The following is a 23,368-nucleotide window of genomic DNA, read 5'->3' on the forward strand; positions in this document are numbered from 1 at the left end:
GACAGACTTGAAAGATCTCTTCATGACTCAGATTAACGGGTATGGATAATGCATGGATGGAAGACTAAAGCATTGTAAGACTGGGGTTGTATATATTGTAAACAGTATTTAGTCTTCCTGCGGCGCTCTGAGCTAGATAAAAAACGCAGATGTCCGGGCCCCAAAAGACCTGGTTCTGTCTGAGGTTTCTGCCTGTTTAACCCTTTGACATTTGACATTTTTTTCCCTTTTTCATACTTTTTTTTAAGTTTTCACTAACACCACCTTACTACCACTAGTTTTACACTACTTTTTGGAATTCATGGTTTATAACCCTCATTTATATAGAAATGTATCTAATATTTGAGTTAAAAAAAGCAGAAATTATGAATTATTTTGACTAATAGTAAAGATCAGAGGAACGAACAGATGAGAATGGTCAGGAATGAAAGTGATGCAAAGAGCATTGTATGGAATCCAATCCATTTTTTTGTGGTAATTTGGTTAAAAAGAAACCCATATTTCAGATATGGACATTTTTGAAAGAGGTCAAATTTGACCTGAGGACAACAGGAGGGTTAAAGGAAGTTTTTACTCACCACTGCTGAACCAAATGCTTGCTCTTGGGGGGGGGGAATTGTTGGGTCTTTGTAAATTATAGTGTGGTATAGACCTACTCTATCTGTTAAGTGTCCTGAGATGTATTTTGACACTATAAATAAAATCGAATTGATTTAAATGTACAACAATAAAAGATATTTTACAACCTGACAACCCAAAAGTTGTTCTTAAGAATGTTTTAGTACCGATCCATAAATCATAAATAAAGGATAATTAATAAAGCAACAACGCATAAACTCCCTTATAAAATATGCAAAGTTAGAAAGTGGTACCAAAATCTTTGAAATGCTAACAGCTATAATCAGAGACTGCTAGCAACACAAGCCACTTCTTCGCATCAAACCGGCAACCGCACTGCTTGCTGGGCAGCTTCCCATTAACAGTCCCGTCACCATTGTGTGCCAGAGGGCCAAATGCGAAGGGCGACGGAGGGAAGAGCTTGCTAGCATGGTTTGATAAACAAACGTTAATCTCCTTAGAGCTGCTTCAGGCTCCGTGGCAGGTTTTGCAAACAGCAAAGACAGACTGGCTGCCTGGCTCGCTGTGACGCGCGGCCCAGCCACCCTCTTCACTTAAGGAACAATTCTCTTCTCATTCCAACGCCTCTCATGTTTACAACAGTAATCCATTCAGTGGCGTCTGTATCGGGGTACCCAACTGTGCATGATCCTCCTCATGCCCGCTTCTCCTCCTCCTTCATCTCACCCCCCCCAACCAGAAACAACGCTTCCTAAGCTGGCTCTCTCTGGTGGATACTGACAGATATGCTTGACGTCAAACAAAAATTTCCCCATATGGTTTGTGTAATCGGAGGGGTAAAAAGTCTTTTTTTTGGTGGTTTGTGGCTAATACCTAAAAGCTATAGAGCGTAGTTTCTGTCGCCCACATGACGAATTCTAAGTGATGACACAAGCCTTCCGTTGTGGCGCACGCACCTCCACCCCTCCTCCACGCAGTTGCTAGTAGCCAAGGAGGACAGGAGGAGGATTAAAAAAAAACATGGACTCTTCAGTAGAGCTAATTATCTTCACATGAGGTTCTGGGTGCGAAAGTCACCAGGCAAAACCAATCTTCTAAACACAGCCATGCAGAGAAGAACAGAGAGAGCTGTGTGAAGCTGTCTTCATTAGCTTTGTATCAACTCATTTGGCAATGGCTCGAATGTAACGGACGTTCATTAAAATACAAAAAGTTACGCAATAAAGCTTTAACATTATTGCATTATTTTCTTTATTCTTAGCTTCTGTGTGCTTTAAAGCACCCGTTTTTTGACTGGTTACAACAGAAAAGTCTGTGTGTGTAACGGCTGGCAGCCTCAAAAGGCCGCGCTAGATGAAGGAGAGCTCGTATTGCCTGTAGTTGTTTTGTTTTCTCAGTCTTATCCCTCCTCTCAAGGGAAACTTGATTTAGCAAATCCCAGACCGTTCATTGTGATATCTCTCTCTCAGCTGCAGCCTCTTCCCCTCCTTCTCTGAATGTGTCTTATAGAAACACGGAGGATGTGCATGCTGAAACTAGGATTTTTTAAATTCTTCACCAGGCTTTTTTTTTTGTCTCCCCTTTCTTGTCTGTTCTTTTCCCAGTCAGAGATGTTGAGTCTGCGCTGTGGGAAGTATGTGCTAGCAGGAAAAAAATCAGAGATGCCCTGCTGAGTGTGTGTAAGCTGCCAGACCTCCCCTTGGTCCTCCACCCCCGCTGCCTCTTCATTTCCAGCATTTTGACCCAAGCTGCTGCTCTGGTCTCAGAGTCTCTTAACCTTTTTGTCATTTTTTCAAAAGTCATAAATCTCTATTCACCTGCCACAAACTACTGTGTTTCACTGTCTCTCTCAGCCGAGTCTTCTAAAGTACAACCGTTGGTATGACAATGGTGTCTTTACTATAACATGCGCTCATTCTGCATGGCCTTGTAGTAGTGCTCCTGCTCAGCGTGGCTGCGGGCGGAGACAGAGGGCCGACGAGGCAGGGTGGAGGAACGGGACAGCGCCTGGCTGTGGCCATCCATCAGCAAGTCGGGATGGGGAGGAGGGGGAAGCATGCTGGAGCAGGACGGGTGGGGAGGTGGAGGCATGGAGGATGAGGGGTGAGGCGGTGGCGGCAAAGGGGAAGAGGATGGATGTGGAGGCGGGGGCATTTGACAGGAGGATGGGTGAGGAGGCGGGGGCATTTGGGAGGAGGATGGGTGAGGAGGCGGGGGCATTTGGGAAGACAACGGTAGGGGTGGTGGGGGCATCTGAGAGGACAGGTGAGGAGGGGGAGGCATGTGAGAGGAGGCAGGGTGAGGGAAAGGAGGAAGCATTGGAGAGGAGCTCGGGTGAGGAGGGGGAGGCAAAGGCGAAGGAGACGAGTGAGGAGGCGGTGGCGGTAGAGGGGATGACAGCTGAGGAGGGGGAGGCAGAGGGGAGGAGCAGGTGGGGAGGGGCGGGGGAGGCAGATCCGGTCCCCCTTCGACACTGCCGCTGGCCGAGGAGGAGCACAGCGAGTCCGTTTTCACTGGGAGTGTCCGGTAGTCCCGGTAGTGATTGACATTGTCCTGTCGCTGCAGCGATACCCGGTGTTGGTCCCCTGCCGTGTCGGCGGCCATCATGTTCCCGCTGATGGTGTTTCTCCACTCCCACGGCTTGCCGTTAGTGGCCGACACACGCACAACTGGGTGGTGAGGGGCGTGAGCGTCGATTGTGACGATGCTCCCACTTCCGGCGTTGCTCCCTGGGTTGCTCCCAGCGCAGCTGTCACGATCGGATGGGATCCGATAATAGGGCGACTCGGAGCAGTTGGACCCACCGCCAGAGGAGGATCCACCCTCTGACGCCTTGGTGGACAAAGAGACTCCGTGACCCTGCTGCTTAGACATGGCTATCACCTGGAGGACCGAAGCACATCTAGTCAGAATAGACATAGGATGAATGCTCATAACGTTACATTACAGCTTGTTTCGCAGCGGTCATGCTTGATAATGGACCAATGTCAAAGATTGTTGCTCCCATTAGTCACTTAGACAAAAAGACATAGAAAAAATAGGTTGGAGAAAAGAAAAAAAAGTTACCCTGCAAACAACTATAATAAGTGTCTGAACCCTTGTGAGAGTATTTTACATCGGAAAGTAATCAGTGAAATTGCATTCAATTGTGTTGTTCTGTTTTGACTCAAAGTAAATCATCACACACAGCGTCTGGCAGCTGGTAAATCTCTTCTTCTGTCTAAATTATATTTTTTCAGAACTGGCCACATGCCAAAAGAAATCAAAGAATAAATTATTACTGTTCAAAACGATGCAATTATTATGATTGGCAGGCATTCATTTTCTAATTTCTTCCTCACCTGAGTGACTCTTTGCTGGCTGGGCGGCTGGCTGGGCTGCGTGTTGGGCACACGGGGTGTTGACACAGCGATCGGCCCTGTTCCCGGCTCCTTCACCCCTCCCTCAGTGAGTGACAGCCACTTGGCGCGGGTCTTGGCACTCTTTGGGGAGACAGGCGGCGGCCGAGAGGCCTCCTCGGGGATGTGAACGAGTGGGGGTGCCACCACCATCCGGGCTCCAGTCGGTGTGGCGGAGCCCTTGTTGGCTTGCACCGTGGGATAAAGAGAGGAAGGCATCTCCTGCTCTCCTTCTCCGGCTGCTGCTCCTTCATCTCCTCCGTCCCTCCCGTCCATTCCCTCCTCCTCATCCCGTGAGCTCTGGCTGCGGACCTCCAGCGAGCGCTGCCTCCACTCCGACACCAGCTGCCGAGACCTCTGGGGGTCGAAGGGCACATGGAAAGTCATGTGACGCTGCGTGGTGGGAAGCTCATCTGAGGGGGAGATGGGGCTGTTGCCGTTTGCGACTCTGGGCAAGGTGTTGCTGAAGGTTACCATGGTCTCCTTGCCCATTGGACCCCGGGTTGCCAGGAGCTCCACATCAGCACTGGCTCGTTTGAGGGAGGCCAGGGAAGCCTTTTCCCTCCTCACCTTACTGCGAGCCCCGGACCCTAGCCCTGCCCCCAGCTCCTCTCTGCTCTCGGACACCCTGGGAGTCTTCCTGTACAGGGAGTCATGACTCCGCTGGCTCAGCACCCTCAAGCTGTCCTTCTGCTGAGCTGGGGTCAGTCTCTGTAAAGAGGGAGCATCTTCGTCTGATGCTTTGAAGTTTCCCACTGCGAACACAGCCTGACAAAGGGATACAGAGAGGAAGGATGAGAGGAGAAACAAATGAGCAGATAATAAGGAACCCAGCATGCTAAACAAAGACTGAAGCGTGAAAATATATTTTCTTCAATCTTTGGGAGAGAAAAAAAATGTATATTCCTATTAGTGAGGAGCAAGTGCACGAATAGGCATTTCTCCTCCTTCCTGTTTAGTCTGAGGTCAGTATGAATCTCTCTCTTCCCCCTCTCTCTTTCAGAATTCATCCTTTAATGACAGGAGGAAGTGCTCCCCTTATTAAAATGTGAAAGACGAGAGAGAAAGAGAGCGAAAGGAGGAGGGAAGCGTGGAAAACGGCAACAACAAGTTTTCTTTAAATCAAGTGTGAAATTGTCCCAGAGAATTCTTATCGGATTATTCATTCTCTCTCCCTTGCCTCCGTAATAGAAAAGGCTATATATAGACCCCGCCAAAAAAAAAAAACTGCTAGGAGAGATGGAAGCCAAACGGAGAGGAGAGGTGATTAAAAAAAGAAGCATTTGTTAGCACATGCTGTGATAGCGTTAGAATAATACAATAGGATAATTCAGTCCCAGCAAAACAACTAAACCACTTAATTAAAGAAAAAATAAATCTATTTGTGAGTATTTGGTTATTTCCACCACGCTGCATGCAGACTGTTAACTATTCCCTGGGGACAAAAACAAATCCCTAAATGCCTACAAACATATGCTGGCGCTTATTTCACAAACTAAATCCGGAAATAGAAAATACATTTCGAGACAATTCCACTTGTTCACATGTCTTTCAGCGAGTCAAATTAGCATAAGGGGTGTAATTATCATGAAACCAGCGAAATAAATTACGCCCTTGAACATTTTTTGCACACAGTCTGATGAATCTTTTGCTTCTGTGCACTTTACTTAACTAACCAAGTAGATTCCGATGCCGGCTCCTATGACGTAACCCACGTAGACGTCTATTGGGTGACTGCGGTGCTGAGTTATCTGCGTCAGCCCGGCGAGGCCCGCCGCCATGCAGTAAGCAAACACCAGCAAAGGCTTCAGCAGCTTGGTCGTGCTGCTGATGCTGGCATTCAAATACATCTACGGAGAGAGAAGCACACATGAATATCTAAAAGACAGGCAGCCAGACAAACAGAGACTAATGTGCAGATGTCCTTAACCCTCATGTTGTACTTGTGTCGAATTGACCCGTTTTCCTATATCCTATATCAGTGTTCTTTTTAATTAACCAAAAATAACATGATTGATTCCACACAACGCTCTTTGGCAAGTAAAAATCTCTGCTTTCATTCATTTTGGGGTGTCTTATTCAATTTTATAGCACTGTTTCAAGTGCTATAAATTGAAATGGTTTCGAAATAGTATTGAGTCAAAGTTGACATATTCCAGAAAAAGGATGAGATCCTTTGATGAGATCCGTCCAGAAATGCTGAAAGCTCTGGGTGTGGTGGGGCTGTTTTGGTTGACACGCGTGGAAGTCTGGGACAGTGCCTAAAGAGTGGCAGACCAGGGTGGTGGTTCCCCTCTTCTAAAAGGGGGACCAGAGGGTGTGTACCTATTACAGGGGTATCACACTTCTCAGCCTCCCTGGTAAAGTCTACTCCAAAGTGCTGGAAAGGAGGGTTCGGCCAATAGTCGCACCTCAAATAGAATAGGAACAATGCGGATTCAGTCCTGGTCGGACCAGATCTTCACTCACGCAAGGATCTTGGAGAGGGAGCCTGGGAGTGTGCCCAACCAGTCTACATGTGTTTTTGTGGATCTGGAGAAGGCGTATGACCGGGTACCCCGGGAGACGCTGTGGGTGGTACTGGGGGACTATGGGGTGAGGGGGTCCCTTCTCAGGGCCATCCAATCTCTGTATGACCAAAGCGAGAGCTGTGTCCGGGTTCTCGGCAGTAAGTCAGACTCGTTCCAGGTGAGGGTTGGCCTTCGCCAGGGCTGCGCTTTGTCACCAATCCTGTTTGTAATATTTATGGACAGGATATCGAGGCGTAGTGGGGTTGCAGTTCGGTGGGCTCGGGATGTCATTGCTGCTTTTTGAAGATTATGTGGTCCTGATAGCATCATCGGTCTGTGACCTTCAGCACTCACTGGATCGGTTCGCAGCCGAGTGTGAAGCGGCTGGGACGAGGATCAGCACCTCTAAATCTGAGGCCATGGTTCTCAGCAGGAAACCAATGGAGTGCTTTCTTCTGGTAGGGGGTAAGTCCTTACCCCAAGTGAAGGGGTTTAAATACCTTGGGTCTTGTTAGCGAATGAGGGGACCATGGGGCGTAAGATTGGTTGGAGAATCGGAGCAGCGGGTGCAGTATTACATTCTGTTTATCGCACTGTTGTGACAAAAAGGGAGCTGAGCCAGAAGGCAAAGCTCTCGATCTAACGGGCAATTTTCGTTCCTACCCTCACCTATAGTCATGAAGGCTGGGTCATGACCGAAAGAACGAGATCCAGGGTACAAGTGGCCGAAATGGGTTTCCTCAGGAGGGTGGCTGGCGTCTCCCTTAGAGATAGGGTGAGAAGCTCAGTCATCCGAGAGGAGCTCGGAGTAGAGCCGCTGCTCCTTCGCGTCAAAAGGAGCCAGTTGAGGTGGTTTGGGCATCTGGTAAGGATGCCTCCTGGGCGCCTCCCATCGGAGGTGGTCCAGGCACGTCCAGCTGGGAGGAGGCCTCGGGGAAGACCCAGGACTAGGTGGAGAGATTATATCTCCAACCTGGCCTGGGAACGCCTCGGGATCCCCCAGTTGGAGCTGGTTGATGCGGCTCAGGAAAGGGAAGTTTGGGGTCCCCTACTGGAGCTGCTGCCCCCCCGACCCGATACCGGATAAGTGGATGAAGATGGATGGATAGATGGATGGATGGATGGATACTTTCCTTTGATTTTAGTCTAAATAATTCCTAATTTCTACTTTTCTAACTCAAACATTAGGTATAATTTCCTATAAAGGTTATTGACCATAATTCCAAAGATAACTGTACAACTAAAGTTAAGTTAGTGGTTATGCGGTGGTTAAAATGTCAAAATAGTGAAACCATTGAAAAAAGCATAAAAGTGATGAAAAACAGGCAAAATGTAAGAAAGGTTTTTTAAAATTGATATAAAGTGTCATCAAAGTGTTGATTTTCATTTTTGCGGAAAGACAACACAAGGGTAAAAGGTAAGACAAGACACTGCACAAAGGTTTGACCTCAACATGGAAAGAGTTAGCCTATAGTTTAGATCAATTATAGAAACTCATGTAAACTTTGTTGAAAGGAATAATTTGACATTTTGGTAAAGACACTTGCAGAAAGTTGTAGGAAGATTGCTACCACTCTCATATATGTCTGTATTTTCCCTTGTTTCCAATGCAATCCAAATATTTGAAGAATTCTCTTTAGGTGACTTATATTGAAAAAGTACAAAAATTGTCTTAATTCTTTTTGTTCCGTGAAAATGCTGAGCATGATACCATTTAATGAGCTGTTTTAAGACAAAAAATGTACACTGCCTATGAGGTTAACTGAGTCATTAAGATGACTATTCTTTGACAGAAAAACAATGCGGGAAGTAAGCAGGAGGGACACGGGAAGAGAGACACACATCATATACTGTATTTATTTCTGTGCATGTACACATTACATTTCAATTACATAAGTGGAGGACAGCTGAGTGACAGCAAGCAGACTCTGCAAAAGTATCCATTTTAACAAGCTTGTCCATGTAGTGTGAGCATAAAATTCAACTTTTCTTGAAGCAAGAAAATGTCAGAAGGGTGACATTTCAGTTTTTAAATGCCACACAATTTTTGTCTACTTTGTCAAGTGATCTGCTATTTCTGTCAAAATTCAGAAAAGGAATTTCATTGTAAAGGTTTTTTGAGACTGAACACAAGAATAAAGTCAAATGTGGTGGAACAATAACGTAGACAAGGATCTGTCAACAGCGGTAATGAGCTGCTTCTCAACTTTGCAGAGATTAGACAACATGTAACTAGTAGTAACTCTAGCAACCACAACAGCTGTTTTCCTCTTTCCTCCTCTCCTGCCTTTTCTCTCTCATCAGAAACCAGTCTGGTGAGTTAATGAGCACACTTTGGGTTTAGTGAAGCAGCAGTAGTATGGCCAGTAGCTTAATAAGTTATTGGTGGAGGGCGTTTGTGTGCGTGTGTGCGTGCGCGTGTGTGTGTGTGTGTGTGTTTGTGTGTGTGTTGGGGGGGGAGTGACAGTGCTACTTTTCTGTACAGTTCATGCTGCTTCTGTCAGCACAAACTACAGAATGACAAAAAATATCCATAACAGCCAACAGAAATCTGACCTAAAAAGACAGTTGCTGTTATTTTGTCATGCCAATTTGGATGGCTCTTTTGACCTGAGGGTACTGTTCTGGAAATCTCTCAGTGAGTAAACAGCACAACGCAATTGTGATTTATGTATGAAGTGACAGTGATTTCATTCCAGCTAAAAAAAAAAAAAATCTCTGATATGCAGGAACTAATCTTAGTTGCCAGCAGCAACGGTCGTTAATAGAGGAACATCTGGATAGTTATCAAGTGCACAAACTCATGAAAATGTAAGAAAGACATTTCAAAAGATAATGTATGTAGTGCAAAACATGCGTCTAATATTAGCGTATCACAGTTCTCAATTTTTACGGATATGTAAAATAAAACAGAGGTAAGTTATTTCAAAGTGACAGTAATGGACTGTTCATAAGAGAGACGCACCCACTAAACCCTAAACCAGTGGTTCTTAACCGTTGTGGGTAGACCCCCACCAGTTTCATAGCGCGTTCACCGAACCCTTCTGATGATGGCCAGCGGGGCGTGTCATCACGAATCATATAGTCGGGTGTGTGTCTTGACCTCGCCGAACCCCTGAGACTGACTCACCGAAACCTGGGGTTCGATCGAACCCAGGTTAAGAACACTGCCCTAAACTCATACACAACCACATGCAAGCATACAGTATATGATAGAAATACATCATACTCATATATCACAAACATAGAAGGCAGGTTGACACAGAAATGCTTACGGAGATATAGACAGCAGCGAAGCCAGAGCGTTGCATGTGGGATGGGAATGTTTTCCTAGGGGGAGAAAGGGAAAGAGTTAAGTGTGAAACAGCAAGGCAGAGAGACAAAGAGAGATTTATGTGTGTTTACTGCTCTTAAATAAACCTGAATTCATTGTAAAATGTGATGTCGTGGTTGTATTTGACATTAAAACCTGTGTGTTATCAAACTGAGCGTGCGTCCTGGGTGTGAGCATTAATAAACACAAACAGAATACCATGGGGCGTTAGTGGGAACATTAGGAAGAGTGAATGAGTTGAGGTCAAAGCTGCTAATTAAGAGTTTAGAAACTGAATCATGAATCTCGTTTAATTTGGGCACTGTTTGTGTGTGTGTTTATCACGGTGTACACCTTCTCCCACTTGTTCAGGGCTAAAGTGCGTGTGTGTGTGTGTGTGTGTGTGTGTGTGTGTGTGGTGTGTGTGTGTGGTGTGTGTGTGTGTGTGTGCTGGTCTCTTATTTTTTAAAGGTTTGTTTGAGGGTCTACGCTTGGGTTTTAGGATTCGGCTAGAATTACATTTAGGTCACATTATGCAAATTTTTGTGGTTGGACATTAGCGTTGATTGTTAAAGCAATAATTCAAAATTTTGGGAAATAGAAATTGCTACAGAAGATGAAAAGATTGATACCACTTTCTTTAATCCAACTCTACCATGAAAGCGAGTGAGCATATTATCCAAACTGCTGAACTAATTCTTTGAGGTTAGTATATGGAGCTAGGGAATGCATTATGTAAATATGAGTCCTAACAAATGTGTGTGTGTGTTTGCACTACTACGATAATCCCATATCGGTCTTGTCTGTTTTATGCACTATGCCTGTCTATATATGCTGTAGCTGCTTTGTCTCACCTCCATCTGTTGTTACACTCGTGTGTTAAAGAGTATCCTCACAAGCCAAACTTAGCTACAACACCTGAAGTGAGATGTTACAGCCGGGAACACTGAGAATTGTCAGGGCATTGTAAGTCTTGTGTGCAAATACACACTTAACTTATAGCAGCATATCATTTATGAGCAACTATTATTTCTGAAATCCAAACGAACAACAATTTCACTCCTCTCTATTGTTAATCCTGTAATCTCTTTAAATGCATGTATATAATACAGACGTCCCGGAGACTGCTGATTAGTTTTTCTCGGCACGCGCAATTGAAAGCATTTAACATATTGCCTGTAGGGTGGAATTCTAGCTGCACTGCTGCAGACAAAAAAAAAGTCCTGTGGAGGGTTGGGAAGACGGCTGAGAGGATTGTCGTTCCCCCCTGCCAATCTGTGCGACATCCATTTAAGCCGTCTCCTACACGGACCGTAAGCATCAGACAACCCTCACACCCCGGAAAACCTTTTCTTCACACCTCCCCCCCCAGGCAGACTGAGAACCCTAGGAGCACGCACCAACAGCATCGGAACAGCCCTTTTCTGCAGAGCTGAACACAGGCTGCAGAACACCCCCTCCCGCAGATACCCCGGGCCTGCAAAACAACTCTAGATCTGGTGCAATAAGTCCTGAGCAATTACTTTTGTATTCACTGCTCCCTATTTCTTTTTTTAATAATCAAGGATTATTTATACCATGGGTAATAGTGTATTGTGAGGGGTGTGGTGGTGTAGGTGTATGCTATATTAAATATTTTAGATTGTATTTAATGCTGCAAACGGATTGCTCCAAATAAGTTTTGTTTTAGATTATAGTACAGTAGGCACTCCTGTCAGATAGGCCTGTGTAGCAATATTCATTATACTAAACAACTGCTGTAAATCCTTAAATTAGTGTAATGTATTCTGTAGCAAAGGGATCTAACATTGCTAAATTCTTATTTAAGGCATTGGAGCAGCCTGCCAGGAAAATAAGAAGCATAATTAATACCTGTAATAAATGCACTGCATATATATTGTGTTCATACTGTATGTTTTAAATATTTTTGTATAAGTGGATGCAGATTTTGAATTCAGGAAGATGGAGATGTCTGTGTGTCCATGCTGTTCTAAAGCTCTCTTCATGATCTATGTTCTGACTCGCTGACATGATGGCATACTGGTCTTGCCATGCAGATGTCCCGTGTGATGTAGGCGTTGTTGTACATGAGACCCGGGCCGTGTAGGGCTGGCAGACGGTGAGGAAGAAAGGGGCGTGGTAACCAGTTGCTAACTGGATGACATCTGTCACCAGGGCTGTTGCCAGGAGACCGAATACATGAACACTGAGGGAGAGAGGTAGAGACGAGATGTAGATGAACAAAAGCCCCTGGTGTTTTCTTCACTAGGCTATAGCTGTTCACTTATGATTACCTGAGGTGGGGATAACAAAATAATTTAAAAATGAGACTGAATTTGCTCCAACAACCGAAAGTGGACACCTCAAGCCTTCAGTTTGATACCGTTTAAAGCTTTTCTGCAGACAGTGAAATTCGGCAAGGTGAATTAATACTCTTTTCACTTCAAAGCTCAACGCCTGCCTCGAGATATTTCTCCATGGAGTTATATTAAGTCTATTTCTTTTCAAGTCATGTAATTAGTATTTCCCTCTTAAAACGTGGAATCAAGTTGGAGGCTCAGTGGTAAGTGAAGCAGTTTGTCTGAACCAAAACTGATTTCCATCTTAAAAAAACAACAGCATTTTGTTCTTACGGTTAGCGGGTAGTAATTAAAGTTTGACTCTGTGTTAGCAAAGGATTACAGACAGGGGCGTCGGACATGTCTCCATCGGACTACAGATGGAGTAATGTTAATCTCCCACTGACCTTATTTAAAGGATTATAACATATGCATAAGTTGCCAATTGATTCAATTACACTGCATCAGGAATCACTTTAGTGAGGTGCTGCTTAGATCATGTCCATTTAGATTTATAACATGTATACAAAATACAGTTGTGCTCATAAGTTTACATGCCCATGCTTAAGGTGACTAAAAAGAGGAATAAAAAAGTCATCAATCACATACCCTTCACCATACATAGAGATTGGCATGGGATACTTCCATGAAATCATCTCTCAATGCAAAATCAGACCGGCTATTAGTCTAACTAAATAAATCCTTGCCAATCTCTATGTGTGGTGAAGGGTATGTGATGTGGGGTGGATTTTAATTCCAAAGGCCAGGGAACATTATCAGGATGCATAGTATCCTGATCCATGATATAACTGGCTTTAATAAAAAACTGCCTGCCTCTATGGGATAACATAGGGGTGTGTGTACTTATGCCCCCTATTTTAAGGAAGAACGTTTATTTTTACAAAAATTGGTGTCCTAAAGGTTGGATTTTACATTTTTTTAATTAAGGCATTAAGATAAATTCCAAAACATGATTTTTTTATTCCACTTTTAGTGCATGCAATTTAGCATGGGCATATAACTATGTGCACAACTGTAAGGCTTTGTTGCAAACCGTATCAACCAATAGCCATATGTCAAAAGTTCTTGACAAGACTTAAACCTTAATTTGTTCACTAATTGTTAGATGCTGTAAAAGTTACTGACTAATACCATTTTTGAGCTAGTGATAACTCATAAAATAGAGAAATGAAACAAAAGCAACATAAGCATTGGTAAACGGACTTCTAGAATATGTTACACCCCATTCTGTGAAAAAAAACTCTGAATAAGTCTCTCTCATCTATTTTAATTGGTATCATAAATTTCAATAATTGTACACTGTTTCCTTCCTGAAGATTTATCTGCATAACCTACCTTATTCATATTTTTGAACCTTATTTATCCAGGTAGTCGATTTCTAGGTAAGAGAACAATCTCATTTGCAACGACAACCTGTCACATTCACACAGTTACACACTCATACCAGGAAGTGCCCGGTACAAACCATGGTCTAATTGCTGGCCACGAGCAGCTCCACTGGAGCGGTTGGGGTTAAAGGCCTTGCTCAAGGGCACCTCAGTGGTGGTAACGAAGGAGGGACAAGCGCGTGCTCTTTCACTTTCTGCACCAACATTTATACCTGCGGTCTCAGGATTGAACCGGCAACCTCCTGGTCCCCCCCCCAGGCCATCCTGGCCCAATCAATCTCCCTTTCTCTGGTGCTCCTTTCTTATCCGTCTACTCTCACGTCAGCCAGATGAGAACGTGAAATTCTGTGTGTGCTCCTTAAACCTTTAGATATGGTGAACTGTAGTCTGCTTGTGATGCTTTCACAATCAACTCACAGAGGTACGCAGTAGATGCGAACCACAAAGCAACAGCGATCGGATGTTTCATGACACTGAGAAAAACAGGCAAATTGATACATGTGCAGACATGAGTCCGAACATGGCTTCTACTATGCATCACACTTCCATAGTTCACAATTAACTTAAATACATTGATAAGGAAAATTCAGGGCTAGTTTTAGATCAATTTTAAAGGCTCTTCATCACCAACAGAATAAACATCGGTGAGAAAATAATGTTGTTTGACAAACATGCGGTTAATGAGTCCCTCTAAAAGATGGCCCCTGAGGCCAGCTTCATTACAACCATTGCTTTGTCCATAGCAACGGATGCACGCTCCAAAACTCCCTCCAAAAAGCCCCAAAAGGATTGGTAGTTGGACATAACGACAAAGCGCACGGTTCTGCGTAGGAAGGGTTGAAGCTGCAGCCTCCAGCATTGATGTCTACTCTCCGACTTGGGACACGTCTTAGTTTGGACTGCAAACAGTACATCAGGCCTCCCCCATCATAATCTACAGACAGAGAGAGAGGGGGGTAAAGTCTGTGGAAACTTGCTACATTTCTACTACATTTATGTGTGTTTAGTGAAAAAGGTAAGCACTGACACCCAAACAAAGCAAGAAAAAGACAGAGGGGTAAAAAAAAATAGAGAGGAAAAAGGGTTACAGTGCTTTTAATGTCAAATCCTTTATGTGATGTCACGTACGGTGTGAGAGAGAGAGAGCTACGGAGGGGAATGGAGGCAAGGTGCTATGAATAGCGATCACTTCCAATCTGAGTGATGGATGAATGTTGGAGAGCTTGCTCATTTCCATGCTGCTGATGGATTAGCAGTGTGTGTGTCTTATATTGATTGGGCGGGGGGGGCTGGTCGTGTTGATTGTGTGTATGGAATGTCAGGTGTACGTCTATCAATGTGTATCCATTGATTCAGGAGATATATTTGCTTGTGACTGTTTGGAGGAGCTGCTTTCTGTTTGCCTATTTGTACACAAGCGGGTCTGTGTGATGTGGTGTGTTTGTGTGTGTGTGTGTGTGTGTGTGTGTGTGTGTGTAGATCTCACAGACAAAACCCCAAACCCCAAGACATATTAGATTCCTAACCCTCTGAGACAAGATTTATCCTTCTGACTACGATATGGGAAGTTTTGTTCTTGTAAAGCTCCACCAGTAAACATTTTACATTGTGGATCAAATGTTGCTCAGTGACAAATCCACAGGAATTATTACTCAACAAGCTTTTTTTACGCTTTAGGAATACAAACAGCAAATGCTGCATTCATCGTTCAGTTCCAGTGAAAAAAAAGATCTGGCAAACAAAAATAGGCTACCTGCCCAGCAACAAAAGGAATATTAGCGCCTACCTAGTGAACAAAGTCAAACACAGAGCAAGCTAAAGAACAAGATTTTTTCTCAAGAGCGGTGGAGACCAAAACAGAGCTGATAAAAGAGCGTTTATTGAACTTTCATTCATCAGGTTTAAATAATTCTGTAGGAACTGAAGATAAGCTCGGGATGCCTTCTGTTTTTTTTAAGTGGCATTAGAGCTAAGCTCAGGGAGTTCAGCCTACCTGTAGCTCGGTTTGTGTTTATCTCTGTAGAACCAAGAAGCCGTTCCTTTTGAGAAATACAGTCTCCAGTGTTGACCACATTTACATACAAAAAGCAATTGCATACTAGATGTAACTGCTGTGTTTAAAATATGCTGTGTGGCATTTAAACGGGACACTTATTAGTTGATGTGCCTTATTTTTCTGATAATAGGAACATTGTGATACATATATTGTTATGTAAGAATCCATTAGATTAACTAGCCACCTTTAAGGGAAATATAAGAGCATATTTATCTACTTTGAGGAATTTGGTATTGGTTCCATGGAAGTCCATGAATGGAGCTAAAACAGTCTAGAGGTGATGTTGACTAGCTTGTGATTGACTTACGGACGCTGCAGGACCAGCGAAGGCCAAACTCAGCAGCATCAGCAGAGGGATGAGCTCATCCCCGTCTCCACGTACGGCATGGAGAGGTCACGGTCATGGCAACGAAGCCCACCATCGCCGGGGACAACACATCTGTCAGCTCCAGAAAGTACAGGGACACCAAGGAGGACAGGACGATGGGACGCTAGACGTCACACCACACACGCGCGCACACACACACACACACCACACACACACACACACACAGGGCCGCCACAAGCACAAGGACAAAGCAAAGAGTGAATAGCATTTCATATTTGGGTTTTTATCACCAATGTTTTATCTCAGCTTTTGCCACAACAACTGACACACACCTTCAACACACACACACGCACACACACAAGGATGAATCATAATATTAGCTTGTGAAAAAATCAAACTCTGCTTTCCGTAGGGGTCAGATGCACGACACACAATCAACATAAAACTCACTGCTAGTATGACTAGATAGAGCAGAAAAGAGTGATTCAGCTTGTGGTCGATTCAGTAGACGTCACGTTGACAAAGCATTGCTATATAAAAAATGGTGATTCATTAGTACATACCTCTACAAAATAAAAGCATGGCAGCAGCGTCATGCTGTCTTTGGGTGGTTTCTTCTGGCTTTGTTTTTGGGGGACGTCATCTGGGGGTGGGACCAGTCACAGCCTGTTGGATAACAGATTGCAAGAAATGTAGAGAGGGGCTTCAGAACACTTTAGTGGATTTTCATCATCTATTTGGATCCGGCACCGTCAGACACCGCCTACCAAGAGCCGGGTCTGGACAAGGTTTTCCTCACAACCCGAGGTATCCCCTCAAAGGAAGCTGTACCTCGCCACTGTCACTCTAACAATTGCTGTTGAGGAAAATACTGGAATTGTTGGGTCTTGAAATTATAGAGTGGTCTAGACCTTCTCTACTTTAAAGTGTCTTGAGATAACTCTTGTTATGATTTGATAGTATATATTATATTTCTGTAAGCATCTAAAAAACTTCTGTCAGGGTTGGACTGGATCTGATGAACACACATTGGTTCAGAAAGTTTCAAAGGTGGGTTAAGCCATAAGTTTTATATTTACAGTGCACACATTAAAATGCATTAGTTTAAAGAATGAGACCTCTTGTGTATCTATTCTGAGCAAATTTGTCAAAGTGTTGTTTGCCAATGAGGTGCATTATTATTTTTGAACACCAGCACAGAGACAAACACACAAGGTTATTAAAAAAAACATGGGGGAAATCTACAAAAGATATATGAAAGTCCATGAAGCTTTTACTGTCAAATGGTTTTCAAAACTAAATGCATCTTCACAAATTCATAGACACACACACGCCATCAGTAACCTGTAGGCGACCAAAAGGCCTGAGAGAGAAGTAAGAGCCAAGGGCACGAATGGAAAACTAAACAGTGAAATATTCACAGCTCTCCCCAAAGCTCCCTATTTTTCTCCTTTCTGCCTGTTATTCTTTTTATCTCTAATCTGTCCTACCCATTTCCTTCCTTCTCGCTCCAATCGCCCTCTTTACCTCTCTGTGTCCCATTTTACTTGTCAGTTTCCCAGTCACCTTCCATCTCCTTCCTCTTTCCTGCCACTCTGCCTTCATTAACACTCTCTCTCTTAAATTCTCTTTTTTTCTATAATTCTTCTTTTCCAACATCCACGGCTGTCCTGCTATACTAGGTTTGCTTTTGTTTGTCGCGTAGATATATAATATAAATTACATACTAATGAATGTGAGGATCAGTTGTGTCACCTGTGTACTGAACCGGGTGCACCTTGTGTCACAGACCTGCTGAACCAGCTAAACAAATTACGCTATTTAGAATGGGTTTCAGTGGAGACTCTTCGTACCCATTATGTGTAAAGGACATTTCTACTCGCAATTTCCCTTCTTTGCAGACAAATTGACAAATGCCAGGCAGATTGAATGTGAGCACAAATCAGCTGATCTGACGCCTCGATTCCAAAAATACTTTGCCTAAAGAAACTCGTTTTGCCTGAACTCTGTCCGTCCATTTCTACTCTTTCTGCATCCTTCTTCTTCTCTCTCTGTCTCTCCATCATATTGTTGTGTGCTCTGTTTACTTTGCGTTTGCCTGTTTCTCTCCACTGGCATTTTCTTTGCCTTTCTCTCTCTCCCACTGTTTATCTTTTCACAGCATGTGTCTACCAATCCCTTTCTCTGCTTTTTCAACCTTTCTACACCTTCTCTTGTCATCCGCCTTCCGTCTTAACACCTCTCTCTCAAACCTCCCCCCTTCTTTCTTTCTCCTCCATCCTCGCTTCTATCTCTCTCTCCCCTATATAAGAGGGCCTAACCCTGAGGCGGTGTACGACACAGAGTATCAAAGACTTCTCAGTGTAATTTACATGACCGCTGGAAATGAAGAGGAGGAAAGGAAAGAGAATAGAGGAAAGGAGAATAGGAGAGAACGGGGACAAGATAAGCGAGATCAAAGACAAAAGAAGAGGGAATGATTTTTTTGAAAGGAGAGTGTAGCTCCAGTTTGTTATAGCATGTATGTGGCTGGTAGTGCGGTGGGGGGGGGGGTGGGGGTGAGGATCTGAGACAGAGAGGAATTGGATGGGTGGATTTCAGTGTAGCCAAAGCAGCTTAGGAAGCGCTGGGCCTGGGTCTCACTCTCCCAGCCGCTTGTTCTCCCAGTGACCTACTCCAGTCACCACTTAAACCTCATCACACACACACACACAAACACACACACACACACACACACTTACTCTTTACTGAAGTACGCTAGTAAGAGGGCCAGCTATCTATCACACCAGCATTGGTCCTCTGGGCACGATGGTTGACGGCAAAATGTGTGTGCTGTGTGCTTGTGCTTGAAACATCATGCAGTGTTGCATGTATGTATAGTTTTAGCATCTGTATGTGTTTGTGTGTGTGTGTGTGAGTGAGTGAGGAGTGAGTGAGTGAGTGAGAGCGAGAGAGCGAGAGAGGTGGATAGAACAGTCTGTTCAGTCTGTTGGACAGCGAGAAAGCTACAATACTCAGTGACACAAGATACAAGAAAAGATACAAGACTCGGGCCACCAACACAGGCGTGGGGTGGAGGTGTTAGGACAGACTAGTATAGGCGAGGAGTATTGTTATGGTATTGCACCAGTACAGGTGGTGCAATGTGTTTTGACGCCAGGCTAGTTGTTGAGCAGCGTCACTGATTATGGGATGATATGATATGGGGTCGTATAGTTTGAAACATTCGTCATATAGCTACAAAAAAGCAGTGCACTGAAAGATGTATTCCACGTGTTTATTGCTGCATGCACTACATTCACTGAAGCTGAATAAGGGGCTGTAGTCTGCGAAGGTGGAGTTTGGGGTGCAACGCATTCTCGTGGACGGGTGTTGTGATATGTCGAAAACTTAGGCATAACATACAAATGATATCCTACGAACTACGCCAACCGCCAGGCTAGTCACTACAACCTGTCACATGACAGTTACATTTAGACGTTCTTTACAATTAAATTTAGCTGAGAAAATGTTACTGGCTACAGGGCACCGTGAGGATCCTGGCCTTTCAGCGGCCGTTGCCGTGGAGTTTAGCTGACAGAAGGATTGTTTACCCTATAGTATAGGTAAAGGTGCTTTTATTGTCATATACACATACCATAACCATCCCTCAAGGGAGCAGTGGGGGCAGCCAATCACAGTGCCCGAGCCTTGATCAAGCGCACTGATTGGAGAACCTATAACATGTTTTTTGATGGTGGGGGTGGGGAAACTCAAGCACCGGAGGAATCCACGCAAACCTGGGGAGAACGTACAAATTCACACAGAAAGGCCCGGACGACCTGGATTCGAACCCCAACCTTCTTGCTGATTCCACCATGTTACCCTTTTTATCATTTCTTTAACGTATAGCATAGCATAGCACTAACATAGATCCAGGTGTCTCCCAACATGCCATATCATATCATACCATAAACATTCACAGCAGAATGCAGGTAAAGTCTAAAGTCTGTTCTCATGATGAACTATGGCCAACAGCATGAATCATGATGAATTAATGAGGTGACCATAATGTGAGACAGTACAGTTTATCCATTTTCCATCCACCATGTAGCTACTCATCCATTAAGAAAGTTACAGCTCTATAGCTGCAAATCCAAGTCCACTGCAGGGCTTAACAGCCAGAGAGACATAAAGGGCCATATGCTCGACCTACTGTGGAGAAGGCTTTAAACAACTCTCTCACCTACCTTTACACTGACGAAAACATGGTTTAAGCTGGTATCAGCCCCACTATCTAAATTCAACAAGCATGAACATGCAACCATCATAATCATTGTTTTATAAAACATGTTAAGATGGTTGGATGATGTTTTCGAACATGCATTTAGTTTGTAATTGCTGTTTTCTCCTACTGGTGGAGATTAGATTTTTAGAAGCTATCACATGCCGTATATCGGCTATTGAAAACATCGCTGTTACTCCAACACAAGCAGAATACAGCAGATTGCGTATGAGATCATGAATTATGAACGTGAAACCATGTGCTGATTTCCCCCATGCTCGCCTCTCAGCTGTGCCAGGAGGAGCTTTGGGTTGCTGGGGGAGCATGCGGGGGAAAGAGCCACAAAACAACCGGACAGCCGAGCACTCACCTCTGTCCGGGGGCTCCGTGAATTCACCGAGTCCGTCGCCCCTTCCCCCCGCGTGGTCGTGTGTGCTCTCCAGTTTCGCGGCGCACCGTCTCTTTAATCCATCTCCAGCGACTCCCAAGTCACCCCGAAATCCAAACCCTCCACTAATATTTAGAGAGCGCTCCGGTGTGAGGCTATTCTGGATCACTAAGGAGACTGGGAGAAGGAGTTGGATGGGAGTAGTGGGAGAATGCAGAGGAGGAGCACGGATGGCGCGAGAGAGAGAGAGAGAGAAGAGGAGAGAGGGAAGGGATGGTTGCTGATGGTGGAAGTCAAATTTGCGGCACTTGCTGGCAACGCGTTCCTCCTTCTATTTCCTGGCTTTGGATAAGTGAGAGAATTCACGTGCGTCCAGCCGGTTTCCCTTTACTCGCACCTGCAAGTTTTCTCATTTTCCATAGAACGTATAACACGGATACATTTGTATTCCAAAAATGAATTTTTTCTATGCAAGGCATCCGTCAACGATTTCGGGTACGCATGCAGCTTTACTGCGTGCACATACACACACACACACACACACACCACACAAAGGCATAGGGGGCGCAGCAGGGTTGGGAAGGAGGAAGAGGAGGAGGGGTACAGGGGGAGGGAGAGTGTGGTGAGTGCGCTTATGGTGGGGGGGGAGACAGCCTGGTCCACACACACACACTTCTCTCTCCTTTCCCTGCTGAATTCCTGTTTCGGGGCTACCGCCGCGAGGCGACCGAGACAAGGGGAACATTTTGGAATATGTGGTGCACGTGTGGAGTATACGCCACCTGCGCATGTGGTGCGTAAAAGCGAAGGGAGCGGTTTTAAAGATAACTCTCAATTATAGACCGGAGCTCAATTTCATTGTTATTATGCTACGGCTCAGCACCAGATAGGATATGCCTCGTTCAAATACCATCAGATTCGTTTGTTTGAACCTTAACTTATTTTCCTTCCCAGGGATGATGGCTGTCTCGGCCTTTGTTTACTCTAGAGGGGTGTGGCAGGCGTTTTGACCACTGTGGTGCATTTGGATTGTGCCCGAGGAACCGCCACAGAGCCGTGGACACGCGAACGCACCCTTTAAAACTCAAATTCACATTAGTTCAACATTACAGACACCTCGTGGTTTCACTGACTCATCATGAATGACATTGCAGTACTTAACATAAAAGAGTCGGCTGTGCGTGCACGTGTTGCGTTTGGGCACATGTACACTTCTGTGGTTGCTGAAGATGTTCTCTGTGAGAGATCATATATTTTGCTCCACGGTTATCAATTCTAATAAGGGCTTAAAATGAACTTTAAATCACATTAACATTCCTGTATTTTGCTCTCTACATTTTCTTTTCATCACTCATGTCAAGTAGCCTATTGTTATAATTGGTTGTTGTGACACATTCAGGACACTTGCAGCAGTTATCTGTGCAGACTAATTGCGAGGGTGCAAAGCAGAGGAACGTGCCTGCTGACCAGCTCCAATGGTTTTACACTCATTCATATATTTGCACACACAGGAGCACCCCACCCCCCCTTCCCCTCCTCTTTCTCAATCCCTGTCATTTGCTCTGTCTCTCTGCTCCATGCTAGATGAATGGGGGCGCGCCATTTAGTGTTGATCCTGTCTCCGGTTGCCAGGGAGTTTCTGGTTCTCATCGGGTACTCCCTCGTTCTGACTCCCCCCCTGTTCCCCTTCCTCATTCCCAGCCCAGAGCCCCACCCCGACAACATCACGCACACACCGCCACAACACCCTACCCAAGGGTTGGTCCCAGCTGGCAGGAGCTATAAACTCATCACTCACAGTGCCTGGCTCCAGTACCTAACCTAACAAATCACTATAGAGAGAGGAGGAGAGAGACATGTGAGGTGGATGAACATCTGTTCTCTGTCCCACAGACTACTCAACATGGTTCATTTGATCCAGTCACAGTACCTCGAGATGCAAAAAGCTCCACAATGTATTTCTTTAATACGAATCAGGCATTATCAGCACTCTTCACCATTACCGCATCGTTGCATGGCATTGATTGCCGGAGGATGTACAATGGGATTCTAAGTTTGATTAAAATTCGTTCTTGACTGCTGTTCACACGTGACCCAATTACTGAGCCTGAGCAAAGGCCGACCACATTCAGACACCCACACGTAGAAACCCATGCACATATAGTCAATGCAGACTTCCAGCTGAGGCAGTGGAAGGCAACACTCATCCATATATGTGCGTGAAAGCATCGGGGTAGATTTCTGCATGTCAAACCACATTCACCCATCCACCTATCAAAGCCACACAGTTCTGCGTACTGGATTCTGATTTTTTTTTTTTTCCAACAACCATTCATGCACCCCATCACCTGACAAAGAGACCGATATTTATTACAAAGGAGATCCAACCAGTGCGAGTGCAGGGAACATGCAATGATTGGTCATATCACACCGTGAGATTATCTCATTTATACAGGGTCAAGACACCGACACTAAAAATCATCAGAAGGCTCTACTCTCTCTCTCTCTACTCTGGCTTCTCTCTATAGGAACCAATATGCATCTAGTATTTCAAGAAGTATTCATTTACTAGGTTGGTTGGAAAAATCATCCACTGCCATAGTATAACACCATAGACAATACAGACAAACTGTGGTAAACAATGATTTGTCCACATGGTATCTCGGCCACCGCCTATTAGGGGGGAATGACTAGCAACTATATCTTGTCACCACACACACACAACACACACACACACAAAAACACACACCAACAACAAATCACAAACAAAACACACACAACACA

At 44.6% G+C, this 23,368-nt stretch overlaps 1 protein-coding gene across 1 annotated transcript in view; it reads right to left on the reverse strand.

Moving 5' to 3' along the window:
* Positions 1-23,368, reverse strand: part of plppr3a (phospholipid phosphatase related 3a) — a 39,119-nt gene that overhangs the window by 1,072 nt on the left and 14,679 nt on the right. Inside the window, exons 7-9 of the mRNA XM_032500528.1 lie at positions 5,654-5,827; positions 3,921-4,745; positions 1-3,462 (exon numbers count right to left, since the gene is read on the reverse strand). The exon at positions 1-3,462 is cut by the window's left edge and continues 1,072 nt beyond it. Coding sequence (XP_032356419.1) covers positions 2,479-3,462; positions 3,921-4,745; positions 5,654-5,827 — 1,983 coding nt within the window. The 3' untranslated portion in view covers positions 1-2,478. The remainder of the gene's footprint in view (positions 3,463-3,920; positions 4,746-5,653; positions 5,828-23,368) is intronic.

The sequence above is a fragment of the Etheostoma spectabile genome, chromosome 20 (genome assembly GCF_008692095.1).
Source record: "Etheostoma spectabile isolate EspeVRDwgs_2016 chromosome 20, UIUC_Espe_1.0, whole genome shotgun sequence".
In the NCBI taxonomy this organism is placed as follows: Eukaryota; Metazoa; Chordata; class Actinopteri; order Perciformes; family Percidae; genus Etheostoma; species Etheostoma spectabile.